General features: G+C 42.0%; 1 protein-coding gene across 5 annotated transcripts in view; it reads right to left on the reverse strand.

Moving 5' to 3' along the window:
- The window catches only part of RAP1GDS1 (Rap1 GTPase-GDP dissociation stimulator 1), a 153,519-nt gene that overhangs the window by 103,717 nt on the left and 30,634 nt on the right, over positions 1-19,168 (reverse strand). For 4 of the 5 annotated variants that reach the window (XM_058667028.1, XM_058667026.1, XM_058667025.1 and 1 more), the window contains exon 2: positions 5,692-5,802. In XM_058667028.1, the coding sequence (XP_058523011.1) occupies positions 5,692-5,802 (111 nt within the window). The remainder of the gene's footprint in view (positions 1-5,691; positions 5,803-19,168) is intronic. The other variant, XM_058667027.1, reaches the window with a different exon arrangement.

Below are 19,168 nucleotides of genomic sequence, written 5' to 3' on the forward strand. Positions count from 1 at the left end.
TACAGCCCACACCCTATCCTGGATCTCATGTGTGCCGGTGGGTGCTGGGGTACCGCAGTCCAACTTGTACAAATTCTGATGAATGCTGCAGCTCTGCCTGGTCTGGTCTGCCCCCAGATCTGGCTCCTGTGCTCCCCAGCAGGAGCAGTGGCCTAGTAGGGGATTTTCCTAAGTTTCCCTACCAGGCTTGCTTCCAGTTCTGGATATGAAGTGTTTCGTCCTTGGCAATGATCTGCTCTCAGTTCCAGCCTCTGCATGTGCCAGTGGGTACTGCAGCCTGCTCCTACCCAGCCTGTTCCCAGCCCAGTTCCTTCAAGTGTCAGGTACACTCCTGTTAAGTGAGTTCTGTGATCCACCTGACTTGGCCTGTCATCATTCCTGTGGGACAGAGGGTGCTGCAGTCCCACGGAGGCCAGCCCATAAGTCCCTTACAGAATCTGCACCAAGGTCCAGGTCTGGTGGGTGCTATGCCTGGCCTGACGTGACCCACCCCTTCTCTGACAATAATGGGCCGGTACTGTGGACCAGCCCAGCCAGCCATGCCCTCCAGCCCCAGCTTTTGTGTGCACCAGAGGGAAGTGGACAATACCATTCAGCCCAGCCCAGGTCTCCCACTTAGGCGAACACCTTGGCCTGACCCAAACATGACGTCTGGTTTGCTGCCCTAACCACTCTGTCTCAGCTCTCTCGTTTATCTCAAAGTGCTGTGGCCTGCTCTGTAGAAGCCCCTAGAAGTCATTACTCCCCTGTCAAACATGCCCACACCTGTTTCCACTCCAATATGTTCCATATCCCCTTCTTTGGGCAATCTGGAGCCCTGCCCCCTGCCCTGGGGGCCAGGGTAGCATATCCTGGCCCAGCATTCCCTGTCACCCCCATACACCTTAAAAATAAAACAAAAAAATTTTTTAAAAAATGGAGTAAGCAGGGCCCGGTGTGGAAGCCTAGTGGCTAAAGTCCTCGCCTCAAACGCGCCGGTATCCCATATGGGCGCTGGTTCTTATCCCGGCAGCTCCACTTCCCATCCAGCTCCCTGCTTGTGGCCTGGGAAAGCAGTTGAGGATGGCCCAAGGACTTGGGACCCTGCACCCGCATGGGAGACCTGGAGTAGGTTCCTGGCTCCTGACTTCAGATAGGTGCAACATTGGCCATTGCAGTCACTTGGGGAGTGGGTCATTGGACAGAAGATCTACCTCTCTGTATATCTGACTTTGCAGTAAAAATAAATAAATCTTAAAAAAAAAAAAAATAAGTAAGCAACTGCTGGCATCCTGGTATAGTTAACACAAATTTTGCATTAACCAGTGCCAGAACGCCCTCCAGCTGCAGGCTACTTTTCTCCCAGGTACAACACTTGTCGAGATACAAAGCAACTCAGGCAGCTGCCCAGGACTGGGGAGAATAGAACTTTTTTTAATTTTTATTTATTTTTTTATTCATTGATTACATTGTATTATGTAATAGTTTCATAGGTGCTGGGATTCTCCCCATCCCTCCCCGCACCCTCCCCCCATGGTGGATTCCTCCACCTTGTTGTATAACTGCAGTTCAAGTTCAGTTGAGATTCCCTCTTTGAAAGCATAAACTAAACATAGAGTCCAACATCTTATAGTCCAGTCAAGTTCCTCAGCTTCTTGGGGAGACCTTGACTGGTCAGAGGGCAGAACCAGCAGAGTATCATCCCGATCAATTAAAAGCTCCAACATACCCTCCGCAATAATTAACTTCGTTGTGGAATTAATTGATATAGTATTGAGTAACCAATATGTTGAAAACAAATGGGATTTCTTAACCACATTCTGTGGTCACCTCATTGACATTTAAATTTTAGTTTATACACTACATATAACATAACATACATAAAATAACATAACATCATATCATCTTAAATTAAGGCAAACATGTGGTATCTAACCTTTTGGGATTGGCTCATTTCCCTTAGCATTACGGTTTCCAGTTTGGCCCCTTTAGCCACAAAAAACTGCATTTTGTTTTTTGTAATAGCTGAGTAGTATTCCATGGAGTAGATAAACCATAGCTTTCTTATCCAATCCTCTCAATAGCACTCCTAGGAATATATCCAAAACACCTGTTTTATGAGAAACCAACATGCACCCCTATGTTCATAGCAGCACAATCAGTAATTGCAAAAACATGGAAGCAACCAACTTTTTTTTTAAATTGGAAAGTCAGATATACGGAGAGGAGAGGCAGAGAGGAAGATCTGGGAGAATTAATAGAACTTTTATGACAAAAATGGTAACTTTTTTCTTACCTTTCATCCTAGCTAGCAGTTTGCCTTCTAAGGTGACTCAGATATCAATCTAAGGGCAATTATTATCTAAATGTTGAGGGATGAAAAAAGTGGCTTATTGTTTTAAATTTCCAAACAAGCATGAAATAGAATAGCCACACTGTAATTCAACAAGCGTTTACTGAGAACCATCTAATTATAATCTCAATCAAAAGAGACTAGAATAAACAGAGGCTGATTTCTTGGCTGGTAGTCTTCCTATATTTACCAAAAACACTTTAGAAACTAAGATCTTTAGTATTTACACAAGTAATTCAATGCCTCTTATTAAATCAGATCAGAGATTTATATAAATTTAGAAAAAATGTCTTCCATAAAATCTTCTACATATTCAAACCTTCTGAAGTCTTTCATTTAAAATTGGCACAGACACCATGCTTAATGTTACAGAAAAAAAGGAAGCAAACCACTCAAGTCCTACGCCACAGTAAAATTTTCATGAGATCACTTATATGCAATTCAAATGGACTAAATTCACATAGTGCAGATATTTCAAAAACAAAATTCTTTTCCAAAATATACATTCCAATAACAAGTTAGAGGACTATAAAGTAAACTTTTGGTTTAAATTTCTGTCATACATACTGCCATCTTGAATCTGCACAAAATGGAGAATTTTTTTTTTTTTGACCAGGTACAATTTTGGTGCAAACAGAAAAAATTTTGGTAAAACATTTGATACCGGGCCCAGTGGCATGGCCCAGCGGCTTAAGTCCTTGCCTTGAACGCACCGGGATTCCATATGGGTACCAGTTTTAATCCCAGCAGCTCCACTTCCCATCCAGCTCCCTGCTTGTGGCCTGGGAAAGCAGTCAAGGACGGCCCATAAGCCTTGGGACCCTGCACCCGCGTGGGAGACCTGGAAGAAGTTCCTGGTTCCCAGCATCAGATCGGCATAGCACCGGCCGTGGCGGCTCACTTGGGGAGTGAATCATTGGATAGAAGATCTTCCTCTCTGTCTCTCTTCCTCTCTGTATATCTGACTTTGTAATAAAAATAAATAAATCTTTAAAAAAAAAAAAAACATTTGATACCAGGGAAGAATTATGAAATTAAAAGGTTTGTTTAAAAAAAAAAAAAAGCCCCTTTAGTTAAATGGTGTCTTAAAGAGGACTGAAGTGGCAATGGGTCAACTACTTACACAAGTAAGAATGCAGAAAATAAACAGTATAGAAAATAATATACACTACCCTTTTACGGTTTCAAAGCAGATATTTTTAAATTGTATTAATAAATACCCACATGATAAGTATACCAAGGAAATTCAAAGGAAAAAAAGATTATTCTACTAGTTACTGATAAATACTTGGAATTGTTTTAAAGACAAAGACTAAATCAACATTAATACTTAGCTTCTTTGGATAATTTCACATTGTCTAAATTCAGCAACAAAACCCACTTTTAAAGTATAATTTTTCTGATGTTGTTAACTAAGAATTCAATTCCAAACTCTTTATTGTGACATATCAATGTGAATAATCGTAGCTGCTCTGTTTTCTGTCCTTTCTAATAAGCCAACCTTGTGGAGTAAAGAAAAGACTGGAAAGTAAATACAGTTTGCAGCTCAATGTTAATACACAACAGGCATTCTAATGACAGATACTAGATACAACTGAAAAACTGAACTTCTGCATAAATTCTTCTGAGGCAAGTTCTTTCATACCAGTAGTGTTAGACACAAGAACATTTACAAACCTGCGTACAGATTATTAAGAAGACATTGCTTTTATTCCCTTCCTGGGATGCCATCAAAAAATTTGCTGCTGTTAACATCTTTTGGTTATATTTTGTGATGCAGAATTTCAGAATCATGTTCAACAAAGAGGTTCAATGAATAAGCCCAAAATGAATTTGAGCATTAATCCAACAATTACATACTTATTCTTTCTTGAATCTGTTCTACAGACTGTGGCTTCCTTGTTTCTTTATTTCTCATCTCTCTCCCATTCTTCATGTCCTTGTCTCTAATCTTCCCAGGAACAGACAGAGCATTCATCTAGATTTGACTAAAGACATGTGTGTCCTTCACATTTCTAAAGCAAATGGCTCCTTCATAATATTCCTGTTTGTTAATGCAAAGGGAAAAGAACTAGTTATTAGAAGTAAGAGTATAAAAAAAGTATCTTCTTAGGTTATGACATGAAGTTGCCTGTAAGTGTGAATAATTACATCAACATTTAGTTCTTTTTAGGTTCTAGAATAGTGCTATCCAGAATTTTCACTGAGCACAACAATGTTTTATATTTCTTTCCCTCAATAAAATAGTCACTTTCCAAACCTAACCACTGAATGAAAGCACTGGAGAACTGAATTTTAAGTTTCAGGAAATTCATTACAACTACAATGGACACTACAGACTTGAGAAACTCTTTCACTTTATCATGTTGAGCATGGTCCAAATGCTTAAACTTTTTTTTCAATCTCCTGTTATCACAAAGATTAAATCACTTGATGACATCATAATTGCAAAAGCAAAGGCTTTTTAAAGCTACCTTTAATATGTTCTTTTCTGTTGAAAAGTACTGTTTTAAATTACTTTACTTTTTCTAATCACAGTATATTAAAAAATAAAAAGCAAAACAATAGCATGCATCTCAGAGTGCTTGAAATCAAAACTAACAATATGTATTTTCCGCTGAATTCTCTGTCAACTACATAATTAGCCTCAGGCTAAGATAATGGCATAATTAAAGACAAGTACAGCACAAGCAGAAATCAGGCAAGAAATGAAAATCATTCTATACTTATTCACTGTTTCACAAAAATTTGTGAATGGAAAGTAGTACAAATTAAATGAAATAACACAATGTGGTAGAAAATGAAGAATTCCGTAATTCCTATGTCTCATATTTGCCACAGACCAAAGTTGTCTCAATTTCAAGGGATTTTCACTTGACTGTTGATTATTTTTCCGATTTAATCGATGCATATACACATTGTTGTAAATTAAAATTACTTTAAGTGGCAACTATAAGATCTCAAGGGGAGAAGTGTTTTAGGTTAATCCTTCCAACACTTCTCACTCTCTCCACCACTCATTCCACAAACACTTTCCTAAAGCACAAAGGTAGGTGTGCCGAAATAAACAATTATAATGCTGGTCTGTAGAAAGGAAATAATGGTCTCTCTGAGCCTGTCTTAGCATCATCACCACCAATCAATTCCTCCTTTCTTTGCCTATCTACGTGGCTTTGAATATATTTTGTTGGTGGGAAGGGGGGTGGGAGAGTAGAACTTGTAAAACAATCTTAGCATTCAGGGATAGGATTCAAAAACATTCAAGTTATGTTGAAACAAGCTATGTGTTTAGCTACATACCAATTTTGGAATGACTGCTGATTTGTTTATTTGTTCTGAGGAAATGTAATAAAACTTACTATTTTGTGCCAGGGCTTGAAGAAGACAATCCAAGCATCCTTCTAAACTATCCTCGGTCTTGTCAACAGCTGTTATCTTCAGCTTCTTTAAGGTTTCACTGAGATTATCTGCTTAAAAGGGAAACGAAAAATCAGAAACGCAACCCACTTTATCACTGTCATTTTTTACCTAATTGAAGTATAAACAGTCATTACTAATACACAAAAACTTCCCACTACAGTGGATTACTCCGCACAGACACTCCAAACTGGCACTGGACTGTACTATTACAAATTATTTAAAATAAAGCTTTATCCACTTAAGTATGAAGCAATTAGTTTTTAAATGTGAAACAAAAAGTTCACTGATTAGCACAGAACATTCTTTTCTGTGTTCTTATACTTTATTCAGCTTGAAAACCAAAATCAGTTACCAGCTACAGTTGAGAAAAACTAAATTTTCAAAAAATTGATTTGGACCCTTTCTTGTATTTTAAATACGTAAAATGAAAGAGAAATTTTGGAGAGGCCTCAAAATAACGTAACTGAGAAGCTGCTGTGGGCTGCAGGAGGGAGCATCTAGCTCGGATCCCGATCCCAGCCACCACGTGCTCATGGTGAGCTGGGCCTGGGCCCACCTGGATTCGGGAACTGCTTCCTTTCGGGTGAGTACACCGAAGGGGTGGAGTCTCCGGGACTGGGTGGGTCCAGGGCCCACCCACCGCCCTCATTAGGTGGTGGACGGGATTGGGGTGGGGCGCAACCTTGGTCCTGCAGGTTTAAACTTCAGCAGCTGGGAGTCTGCTGTGGGCTGCAGGAGGGAGCGTCTAGCTCGGATCCCGATCCCAGCCACCAGTGCTCATGCTCATGCTGAGCTGGGCCTGGGCGGCCAGTGCGCCATTTGGCGCCAGGCTGTGCCTGCTGGCCGCCCGGCTGGGGAGCTCTGGGGTATTGGTTGTCTGAATCATTGCTTAGGTAGCTCCAGGCTGACCGCAATGTTTCTGGGATCTGAGTCAATCGTAAAGATTCCCAATGTCAGTAACTCTTCCTTTGAAGAACTTCTAATCACTTAACAATGCTGAGCTGTGAAATTGGTACTGGAACAGAATGTGCTGGGCAGGACTAAGCAAACCTTAGCCTACAAGCAAAACTAGAAACCAGCATGGAGCACAGGTCATACCGAGCTAGGCTCTTGCACCTACTGGTCCTCAGAGCAACCACGGGCAGGTGCGTGATTTACGGCTAGGAACAGGCCCAAATGGGGAGGTAACGGGACACCCTAACTGGGTTGAGGTTCCCACCAAGGGCTGCGTGTGCTGGAATGGGGGCTGCATTCTATCTAGGAAACAGTTGTAGTCACCCGAGGCACTAGTGTGAGCTGGGATTGGATGCACCAGGCCAGTTCAGACCCCAACACCATCTGGTGTCATGGAGAACCAGGGTAGACGTGGGACTGACTAGGCTAGGTCTCAACCCCCTACTAAGTCATGTGTGAGCTGTATGTGGGTATGGACGAGCCATGGCTGGGCTGAAACATCCAACAAGAACCAGAATGGGGTGAAAGCCAGCCAGGAAAAGCCACTGTTTCTGCTAGGACAGGAGGTGAACTGAGTAGGGTTGGCTCAAGGACCCCCTGGTATGCGCAAAATCTGGCATTGGGAGGGGTTCTGATGGAGGAGCCTGGGCAACTCCTCTGGCAGGACACAGTCCCTGCAGGTTAGCACAAGAAGCATGATAGGAAACAGCCCAGAATAGGCCATCGAAAGTCTCCCACTGGCACACATTCGGCATGGGTCAGGGGCAGACCAGGCTGAATCAGTTCATGTCATCCACTGGCAAATCCGATCACCAGAACAGAGTGTGGGTTGAGCCGGGTTTGGTCGCGACAAAACCTGTACACATTATGGAATGCCAGGGCGTGGTTGCCTGTACTGGATATGAATGCAGCACCCAACCAGCACACGTGAGATCCAGGAAGGGAGGGGAAGAGCTGGCAGGGGGATTAAGGGACTGGTCCCCTCGCTGGACAGCTACTCCCACTGGAGAGCGTGGGCTGGGATGGGGACAGACCAGACTAAGCAAGGCTGCAACACCTGTGCACTGCATGTGGACTAGATCAGGGAAAAGCCAGGCTGGGCTGATTATTCCTGCTAGTGCAAGCATAAATTAGAGTGGGTGAGGGATGTTTGGGCTTAGCCGCAACATCAGCTGGCACTGGGGACTAATTCTGTCAAGTCAAATCACAGAACTACCTGAAGAGTGCATAAACTGGGACAGAGAGACCTGGGAGGGAAAAAGCGGGTTCCCCCTTCTTGGGTCACTAGTCCCGTGGGAGGGCATGAAAACTAGGACGGGGGCTGGGATGGCTAGATAGAGAGGCACTCAACAACATCCGTGAAGGCTGGAGAGTTGAGTTGGTTAGATGGAACTAAGCTTTAATACCCATTGACAAGTACAAGAGCCAAATGGGATGGGGGACAGACTGGTCTACTGCTACACATACTGGCAAACCAGGGTAGGGGGTGGGCCTGGTGGGGGTTATTGTAGGTCGCCCCAACTAGGCTGCAGCTCTCACTGGTTTATGTGAGGGCCGAGTATGTGCTGGGCAGAACTAGACTGGACTGCAACAGCCATTGGTTCCAGTGCAACTCGGGACTGAAAACAGAACCAACCCAGCAATTGAAACCACCAGCTGATCGTGGTGATGGTCTGTGCCGGGCCCTGTGCTTTCTAGAACATACAAGAATCTAGTCTGGGAATACCTCAAAGTTTCTTTGGGGATCTCCCCAATCGAACTGCTGAACTCAGAACTCTAACCAAGACAAGACAGAAGACAACAGGTCAATCATTCACCTCAGCTGTATATTGTTGGCAGCAAAATATGGGGCAAACGGAGACTTTATGATGGACCATATCAATCAGTGGACGACCTCATCAAGCGAAACTGGCAGTGATTCATAACTGCAGAACTATTAAAACCACTTGAGCAAATATCTCAGAGCATGCCCCACATCTGGGACTTGGGGTGGGCGGGAAACCGGGCGAGGCTTCTCCCTCAATATTCCCCTTTACCTCGGATACATGATGGAAATAATATGGACATAATAGTATTACCCACTTCCCTATACCCCCGAACCTTTTTTTTTTAACCATAATTAACTATGTAACCATTGTCAACAACAATACAATAAAATAAATTAAAAAAAATAATGTAACTGTACAAGACATGAACTGTGGTGCCTAATACTTAATCACAGCTGCTTCAGCCCCCACCGGTGATACCAGCATCTCATTTTCAAGTGCTTTCTTAGATCCAGGCTGCCCTGCTTCCAACTTACCTCTACAAAAATATACCTAGGAAGGCAATGGATCATAACCCCAGTACTTGGGCCCCTGCTACCCACGTGGGAGACTCGGACTTTCTGTCCCTTCCCAGGCTGTGGCAGCTATTTGTGGAGTGAATCAGCAAAGGGAAGATTTTTTGTCTCTGTCATTTAGCCTTTCAAATAATAAACAAATTTCAGCGCCAACATTGTGGCATAGAGGATTAAGTCACTTCCTGAGATGTTGACATTTTATAAGGGCACTGGTTTCTGTCCTGGCTGCTCTACTTCTGATGCAGCTCCCTACTAATGGGCCTGGAAAAGCAACCATAAATGCCCTAAGTGTGTGGGTCCCCATCATCCACATGAGAGACTTAGATGATGCTCCTGACTTCCTGGCCAACCAATCCCTGGCTGTCCAACTTCATATGGGGAGTGAACCAGTGAATGAAAATCTATGTATCTGTCTCTCCAACTCTGCCCATATGGGATGCCGACACTGCAGGCATTAGCATTACATGTTAGCCTATGGCCCCAGCTACCTGAACATTCCTTAATAGTTTACCAAAACTTAATAGATGATAGTTCTTTAAACATTAACTGCCATGTGAAATCTGAAATAATTAAAATACGATGATGTTTTATACTTTGGATTTTTTTTAATGCATGCCAGAAATTCAACATCAAGCGGTGATCCTCTCAAGCAGTGGTAAGACTTAAAACTTTTAGTCAGGGGTGGCTGTTGTGGTGCAATAGTTTAAGGCCGATAGTGCATTTTGGAGTACCTGATCCAGGTTCTTGCTAAGGCTCCTAGAGAAACCACAGATGATGCCTCAGAGTCCTGCCACCTAATTGGGGGAATCAGGAAGGAATTACTGGCTCCTGCTTTGGAACAGTGCAGTGAAGGCTGTTGTGGAGCTCTGGAGAGTGAGCAAGTGGGTGGAAAATCTCTGTGTCTTTCTCATCTTGATAAATTAATGAATTTAAAATTTTTTATTTTGAATTTTGAAACTTATGGTACAATTTCAGAGTCTAGGATTTACCCCCCCTCAAATTCCCACACCCCCACTGATTTTCCCCATACTGTTGAAACAGTATAGTCCTTCACAGGAGTTAAAATTCCATCAGTCTGTGACGTAAGTGTATCCCAACACTGATGGTGTCTGACAATGTCAGACAGTCCAGCATCCCATTGTCTAGATATGTCTAACAGTTATCACTGGGAGTCCATCTTTGATTTGGAAGTAAGGATGGTTTCCTTACATCAGAGAGAACATATGGTATTTATCCTTTTGGGATTGATTGATTTCCCTGAGCATAATGTTGGAACCATTTAGCTGCAAATGGTATAATTTCATTCTTTTTAATTACTAAGTAATATTCCATGGAGTAGATGTACTACTGTTTCTTTACTGTTGTTTTTCTACTTCCCTTAACTGTAGAGTTAGCTGATTTACTTGGTGCTTTTCTAGTTTTTTAACATAAGCATTGACTGAGATGTACTTTCCTCTTAACATTGCGTTGATTGTGTCCCATAAATTTTGATGTGAGTGTTGATGCCTTCATTTCTTTCAAACATCTATCTGTTCACTCATCCATCCATACACCTACCCTCAGCTACTTGTGTACAGTGAATTAATTAAAAATTTGAAGTATTTTATGTCCAGTGAAGTAGAAAATAAAGCTTATATTTCTGGATAATATTTCAAGGAAGATACACTAAAAATATGCTTCTACACATGACAAATTATTTCAAGACGTATTAGCCTAACATGATCCTGTCTAACGTTGAGATTGGCTCTTTGGAACCATCATACAAGCATTTTTGCAATCAGATTATTGAAAAAAATTCTATCTTTTCTCATCAGCTTTTCTTAGACAGATAGATAGGTGGGTGTGTTTATCATCTTGGGACAACTGTGCCATTACTGACAGTAAAACCCACAGTGCATGACACTGCTAACCAAGGTCATAAAAGTTCAAGCCTTTTTTATCCTCCTTCAAATGTCATTCAGTTTCCCCCTAAATCTACAGTTGCTCAGTAACAGCAGTAATCTTTTAGATAAAAGGGATTAGTGTAAGTATCTTGAAGCTAATATAATTTTCACAAAACTAGTACCAGTGGTCTCTTCACATCATTTTTACACACATCAAATATAAAAGAAAAATAGTTTCTGCACTAATTGGTTCTTTTAAGCACCTACAATGGAGTCAATGCATGGAAGGAAGAATTTGAAACTCATCTCAAAATGAACAACATTAAGAAATATGAGGCAGTTGGTTGAGAGTTAGAAATAACAGCAATCTCTCCTGAATGTTAGGTGTCTCTTACATCAATGGTTTACTATCTGACAAAATGATGCCATTTAAAAAAATTATCTAGTAAAATCAGAATAATTGTTAGCATAACACATGGAAACTACTGTAATTAACAATTATAATATTTTGAAATTTATAATACTTACTGACATGGTCCCTTGTTTAATATATATTTACAGAGTTGATCCTAAGCCAATCTGAAAATCAAGGTCTCCAAACAAATTAACCTATTTCATATTCCATTAAGCTATATAACATGAAAGGAAAAACACATTTTGTTTCTGCATAATAATGAATTTCAGCTAAGAGAGAACTCAAAGACCAATAGAAGATTTGAAGTCACATCTAGTTACTGCCTCCTCCCTGATTTAAAAATAAATTTAAATTGCCTAACTTTCTTCTTCATGCTAGAATTAGTACATGAATAATGTTTTTGGAGTCTTAAGTAATCTGAGCCCACCTTCCTAACTTCTACTCATCCAGGCTAGAGTCCTCAGAAATGTGCTCTTTCCAGAATGTATTACTAGTCTTTTAAGATTCTTCAGTGGCTTATTGCCTCAAGTCCAAAATAACTGGCATGAAAAGCAACAGCCTCAATTTTATGCTTTGACTTCCCATTACTTTACCATACAACATCATGTTTGTCAGTCGCTTACATTCCTGGCTTCTTCCTAAGCATGCTTCCATTTCTACATTTATGTGAATTAAATTCTTCTTGTCTACAATGACATTGCATTCACCGCTCACAAAATTGACTTACTCTACAAAATCAATTAACACAACAATTCTTCAGTGAGTCTTCCTGTTCTCTGGCGTAAGATCAACTTCTTCCTTTGACAAGCTTCCATATTTTGTTCATATCTCAGCCACAGTATTCATTTCATTATTCTCTATATGAACAGTTATACAAAAGTTTTACCAAAACTACTCAACTCCAGGAAACAAAGGGTAGTATATGCTAAGATTAACAATGCACACCTTAATCTGGGAGTGGGAGTGGCCTGGGAGGGAAACAGTGGGCTCCCTTCTCTTGGGTTACCATTCCCACTAGAAAGCATGAAAACCAGGACAGGGGCAGGGGTCGCTAGACAGAGGCACCCAACAACATCCATGAGGGCTGGACAGTTGAGCTGTATGAGACCACAAGGGGATGTGGGACAGACGGGACTAGTCCGCTGCACATATGGGCAAACCAGGGTAGGGGCGGGCCTGGTGGGGGTTATTGTGGGTCGCCCCAACTAGGCTGCAGCTCTCACTGGTTTATGTGAGGGCCGAGTATGTGCTGGGCAGAACTAGACTGGACTGCAACAGCCATTGGTTCCAGTGCAACTCGGGACTGAAAACAGAACCAACCCAGCAATTGAAACCACCAGCTGATCGTGGTGATGGTCTGTGCCGGGCCCTGTGCTTTCTAGAACATACAAGAATCTAGTCTGGGAATACCTCAAAGTTTCTTTGGGGATCTCCCCAATCAAAATGCCGGACTCAGAACCCTAACCAAGATAAGACAGAAGAAAGAACAAGTCAATCAGCCACCTCAGCTATATGTCGGCAGCGAAATACTGGGCAAATGGAGACTTTAGGATGGACTATGTCAATCAGTAGATCCTTCAACGGCCTCATCGTGCTCGGAGTGGCGAGACTGGCAACAATTCATAACTGGTGAACTATCAAAAACACTTGAGCAAGAATCTCAGAGCATGCGCCACATCCGGGACCAGGGGTGGGTGGGAAACTGGGTGGCGCTTATCCCTCTTTACCTTGAACCTTTTTACCCTAATTAAGATTGTCCAAAATATAATATATATTTAAAAAAAAACAATGCACACCTGGAGCAATCCTATTTGCACTTAAATGCATTAAATGTGAGCCAGAATTTAAGTTTAAGAAGGTTTTCTTTTTTTTTCTTCATGCCATAGATAAAAATAACCCATCTCTTTAACCTACTACGAGAATTAAATGAAGAGATACTCTTAAACAGGAACTACACTGACTGTTGATATAATAATTGTAACTGTCATCACTGCATACTCATCACACCCATCACTTGGTCATGCATGTAAACAGGCATTCAAAAAACGACAGTGCTGAATAAAAATTGTATTCAGTTTTCTTTTTTCATGGTTATTTAATTTAATACATTGACAGAAAGCATCATTAACATGTATAACTTATGATATCTGATTTTTTTGTTTAATCTTTCTGCATGTCAATGAACAGTATTGATTTTTCTTTTAAATTTTAATTTTTCATGGTAAAGTTCCTTAGGCACAGGGGTTTCCCCTTCCACCCTCCCTGTTCCACTTAACCCACTGTTTTCCCCCCATATTATAACAATAGCATAGTCCCAATAAAACAGTATTTTTAAAGTATTTTTAAAGTTTTCATATTTGTCCCTCACATAATTATGTACAAATATACCAAAAAGTTTAGGAACTTTATTAACTGAATTGGAATTGTTTTCTACATAATACTTTTCTACATTTTTCTTAGTCCATAAAATCCTTAAAATTATTACAAGTCAGTCTGGATAGTTGTAAGTCATTCTTTTAAATAACAGCCATGCTTCAGAGAGTCCCTCAAGAAGTTTGTAGAGGGGTAACCATTGTGGCACAAAGTTTATATAAAATGCATGGATTTCAAATCTTTCGCACCAACAAATTTTACCTTTTAAACGCATTCTCCATGAATCTTCTGAAGTGCCCCAATAGGGCATGGATGGAACCCAAGTTAATTATCCCTGCACGCACTGATCTTCACTATCTTGTTTTATTTCACTTTGGCCATTGGTAACAACAGTGCAGTAAATGTGTTTGTACATGTGCATAGCACTTTGAGGACTTAATTTCAACTGACATTGCCTGATTACCTTGCAAAATGACTGAAAGATTTCATTTTTCCTTCAGCAGGGTGTTAAGAATGGTAGGGAACTTCACAGTTGGTGGAAAATGGAATTAAAAGGTAAGTTTACTTTTGGTACCCACAAGATTCAAGAGATCTTGCAAACATTAATGAAAACCAAGGGGGATCAAGACAACTGGCTGAACAGCGTCAAGACCCACTGATTTTGAGTGGAACGGGCTAGTGAAAGGAAGCAGAGGGAGCACACTGCCAGTGTGGGTGGGTAGACTATGACAGTGAAGCTTCTGCAGAAGGCAGAGACACTGGAGTAGAGTGGGCAGCACTATTCCACAGCAACAGGTATGTTTCAGGAATGGGAAATGGAGGATACACAGACCACAGCAGCCAAACTTACCGGTGACACTGCCCGACATAGAATCTTTGAGAGATTACGCTCACTCCGGGTTCAGCCTGGAACCGGAGCAGGGGGAGAGTGCCACCACAGCAATTTGGGGTAGGAGCACAAGGCTTTTCCTCATTTCCCTACATAGTGCCTGGACCAGTGGGGAGAAGGCACCATCTTGGGGGGGGGGGGCGCGGAGTGGGTCAGCTGGACTAGAAAACCACTTTAAAATCAGCAAAGCTCCCGTGGAAGCAGTAGCTGTAGGGTGTATGCCTAGCTCTGCTCCAAGGCTCGCCTGGCTCTGTGCAGTGAATGCAATTCCTCAAATATGGTAGTTCCCCACTGACATGAGACTGCGGAGGGTGGGGGAAAGAGATGAAGCAGTCATTTGGGACTGAGTAACACACACACACACCTCTACCCTCCTGCTGGCCTGAGATGCAAGCTGGGAAACTGGATCTCTGTGTGCAGATGTATGAAACAAGACCTCTACTTTGCACATTTTGCAAAACTCAACTCTACATGGATTCAAGATCTAAATCTGCAACCCAATATCATCAAATTACTGGAAAAACCATAGAGAAAACTCCTCAAGACATAGGCACAGGCAAAGATGTCTTTTAAAAGACTGTAGAAACACCAGCAATTAAAGCAAAAATAAACAAATGGGATTATATCAAGCTAAGAAATCCATTCACTGCAAATGAAACTCAAATAAGCAGCAGCCAACAGAATGGGAGAAAATATTTGCAAATTCTCCAACTGATAGAGGATAAATAGCATTTATGAAGAGCTCAAGAAACTCAAGAACAAATCAAACAATTCAGTTAGGTGAGCAAACAGCATGAATGAGTGATTTTCAAAGGATGAAATACAAATGTCCAAAAGACACATGAAAAACACTCAATATCACTAGCCATCAGGAAAATGCAAATCAAAACCACAGTGAAGTTTCATCTCACCCCAGTCAGAATGGCTACAATACAGAAATGAGAAAACAATAAATGCTGGTGAGGAAGTGGGGGGAAAGTACACAAGTAGGGGAAAAAATCCAATTGGTGAGAATGTGAACTAGTACAATCATATGACAGACACTCTGGAAAGTCCTCAGAAACCTGAAAATTAACCTACCATAATGAGAATTTACTTTAAAAAAATGAAATAAGCATACAAGAGAGTTATTTGTATACCCTGGCTCACTGCTGCTCAGTTCACAATAGATGAGATATATAATCAATCCAAGTGTCCGACAGAGGATGACTAGAAAATGAAAATGTGGTATATGTGCACACTATGGAATACTACTCAGCTTTAAGAATGAAATCCTGTCTTTTGCAACAGAATGGATACAGTTGAAGACCATTAGGCTTAGTGAAAGAAGTCAGTCCCAAAAGGACAAATATCATACGGCTTCCCCCCTCTGAGGTAACTATACGGCTTCCCCCCTCTGTGGTAACTAATACAAAGAGTAAAAGATGTTTAATCTGGGGTTGGCACGGTAGTGTAACAAAACTAATCCCCTACCTGTAGCATCAGCATCCTCTGTGGGTACTGGTTCATGCTCCAGCTGCTCCACTTCCAATCCAGCCCCCCACTCACAGTCTGGGAAGGCAGCAGAGGAAGTTCAAGTCCTATGGCTCCTGCACTCACATGAGAAACCAACAAGAAGCTCCTGGCTCCTGACTTCAGATGGCCCAGTCATGGCCAAAGCCACCATATGGGGAGTGAACCAGCAGCTAGAGGATCTCTCTCTCTCCCCATCTTAACATCTCTTTGTAATTATGACTTTCAAGCATTGTTTTTAAATGTAATCTATAGAAGCAAGATAAATATTCGGAGAACTGACTATTGTTTGTAGCTTTTGTCTACATTCTTGAGGAACAGTAGGGTTGTTTTATTCCCCCTTCATTCTAGCTGCTGAATTCTTCACTTAATGGGGTGGTAAGCCTGTGGTTGAGCACTGAACTCAAAGCATGCTATGGTAAAAACCTAGGGGGTGGGGGGAGTAAGGAAGCAGGAGGGTTGACGGGGAATATGAGTAGAAGAAGGGGGAGGGAAGCATCACTATGCTCCTAAAACCATACTGTGAAATTTATTATTCACATAAAGTGAGCATTTTAAGTTAAAGCAAAATGGTTATCACAAAAACTGTGCTTGAATTTTACAAAAACCATGCAACAAAATAAAATTACCTTTCAGTTCCATTTTTTTTTGCCATCAGCTCTTAGAAGTGTCCTTATTCTTTTTGCAACTACCAGGCTATTAATATATAGCTCCCCACTTTTTTGATAGTTCGATGGGTCTAGAGTGATATAATTGCTAATTTCCGTTTATTTAACTATTATATCTTTTTGTATTTGTTGGTCATTTAAATTTTATTTCCAATAAAATGCTAATTCAATTATCTGCCTAGTCTTCAAATATATTACCCTATCTTGTACCCACTGTGTAATAACAACATTTGTCAGTGTAGACTTTCGCTTGTTATCTATGATTAATGTTTTTCTCCCAAATCTATCATTAATCTACTGGTTTGGTTTATGCATTTTTTCCTAGTTTTATTTTATGGCAACTGGGTTTTCAGCCCTAAGGAAATTTCTTGGATTCTCAACAAATGTTTTCCATGTCTGGCATTATGATTCTTTTGGACTTAAGTCTTCAATTTTATGGAATTTATTTTTATGTATGACTCAAAATGAGGGTTTACTTTTACTTTATTGTGTAAGTAGTTCTAAAGTTCCATCCTTTCCCCCACCAAACTACCACCCTCTTTTCATATCCAGAAAAACATTTCTAACCTCTCTCTTCCACCCAATGATCTCTACTTTTATACTAATACCATATTGATATAATTACACTGGCTCTATCTAATGTTCTGCTGTCTAGTGAAGGTTACCTCTCATACTACTGTCTATTTTTTTGGCTATCCAGACTTTCTGCTTCCAGGTCTCTAAACTCATCTCATCACTCCACAGTGAATAACTTATAACTGGAATTACATTAAGTCTCTATTTTAACTTCGCGATCACCTGCATTTTTTCACAACAAAACCTTTCCCTCCACTATCTGTACAGACTTTATTTTGTTCAGATTTCATTTTGGATCCCCCGGTAAAACTGTCTGTATTTATAAAGATCCTATGATTTTATTGTTAAATTCAATGCAGTATGTTTTAGAATGATGTCATCAGTGAAAACAATTCTTCCATTTTTAAATATTGGTAGATGTGCATGGAATAAACATCAATTACCTATGATCACATATTCAGCCACTAACAAAATTAGAGTGGTTTTAAGTCACCTGTGTTTTAATGCATTTCATTATCTGATCAGCAAATACTGATCAGAGTAGCCCTTATTTTCTAATGTTTGTGCCAGTCTCCAAGATCAGATGCGAAAACAGCTCCATACTCTATTACTGACAGCCTACTCAGTTTACTACCTTAGGTTAAATTTAATACAGAAAACCTTCCCTTCTTTACTTCAAAAAATTCGGAGACAGAAAAAATGGCCGACCTGAGAGGACAGGCATAGAAAGGGAAGCGCTAAAAGTGAGACAGGGTGCGGCTGGAGAGAGATCTGCGGACCAAAGAACCACAGGAAGGAGTGCCAGAAGCTCCCTGGACATCAAGCATCCAAGAAGAAACACATAACTCGGAAGAAATCCAGAGAAGGAACGCAGGAAACACAAAGACCCGGTTAAAACGTGGTGAGTCATCCCGGGAAAGGGGCGCATCAGCTGGAAGCCCAGAGGACCCAGGGCGGCTGGAGACAGCGGGACGGGTTGCCTTTTGCGAAGGCCCCTGCCAGCAGCAGCGACCGCTCCCCTCCTGGCGGAACTTCCAGCAACCAAAGCTGTGAGACTGCTTGGCGCTCTAAGCCACACGGGCCCCTAGAGGCACCTGGCTTAGCAGCTTTGTTGTGGAGTGGGCACCGGTGACTCCGGGACGACGCACAGGAACCCAGAGAGGTGGAGTGCGCCAGGGGCGAAAAAGAAAAAATTTGGGGGCTTTTCGCTCCCTGAGAGAACCATACTGAGACTGACCCTGCTCAGTGCCCCCTCTCCCCCGGAATTCTCCCAGTCTGAAGCTGTGCGAGAACTGAACACTCCAACTTGTGTGGGAGCCGGGGCTTAGGGCTCCTACAGGGCGCCCCGAGTGGTGCAGCGCAGGAGACTTGCGCAGCTTGGCTTTCTCTACCGTCTCGGGGGCGTTGCCCCACTGAGGACTTCCTCCTCCGTGTGGGCCTCTGCTGCTCCAGACTTGGGATCCCCGGCCCCGGGCTGTGTTGGAGAGTTCCGCGGGCCTCAGCACCAGTCTGCTCTCTGGAATTCCCTCTCGGGAGTGCTGCTCCAGAATTCCCTCTCAGGTGCTGCTCTGCTGAGAGGGGCGGCGCCACCTCCAGCTACCACAAGCAGACTCTTCTGGGCGGGGCTCCTGCTGGAAGAACCAGTCTCGCAGATTCAGCTGAGTAGGCTCTGGTTTGGCCTCTCCCGCTGGGCCCAGCAGGGGATTCTGCCTGAGAGAGGCTACTTTCTCAATTGCACATTCTCAACCGTGGAAGCAGAGTCCTGGGGAGCGCAGGGCTGTGGGGAGCACGCGTACTTGCCCCTT

The sequence above is a fragment of the Ochotona princeps genome, chromosome 7 (genome assembly GCF_030435755.1).
Source record: "Ochotona princeps isolate mOchPri1 chromosome 7, mOchPri1.hap1, whole genome shotgun sequence".
Classification (NCBI taxonomy): domain Eukaryota; kingdom Metazoa; phylum Chordata; class Mammalia; order Lagomorpha; family Ochotonidae; genus Ochotona; species Ochotona princeps.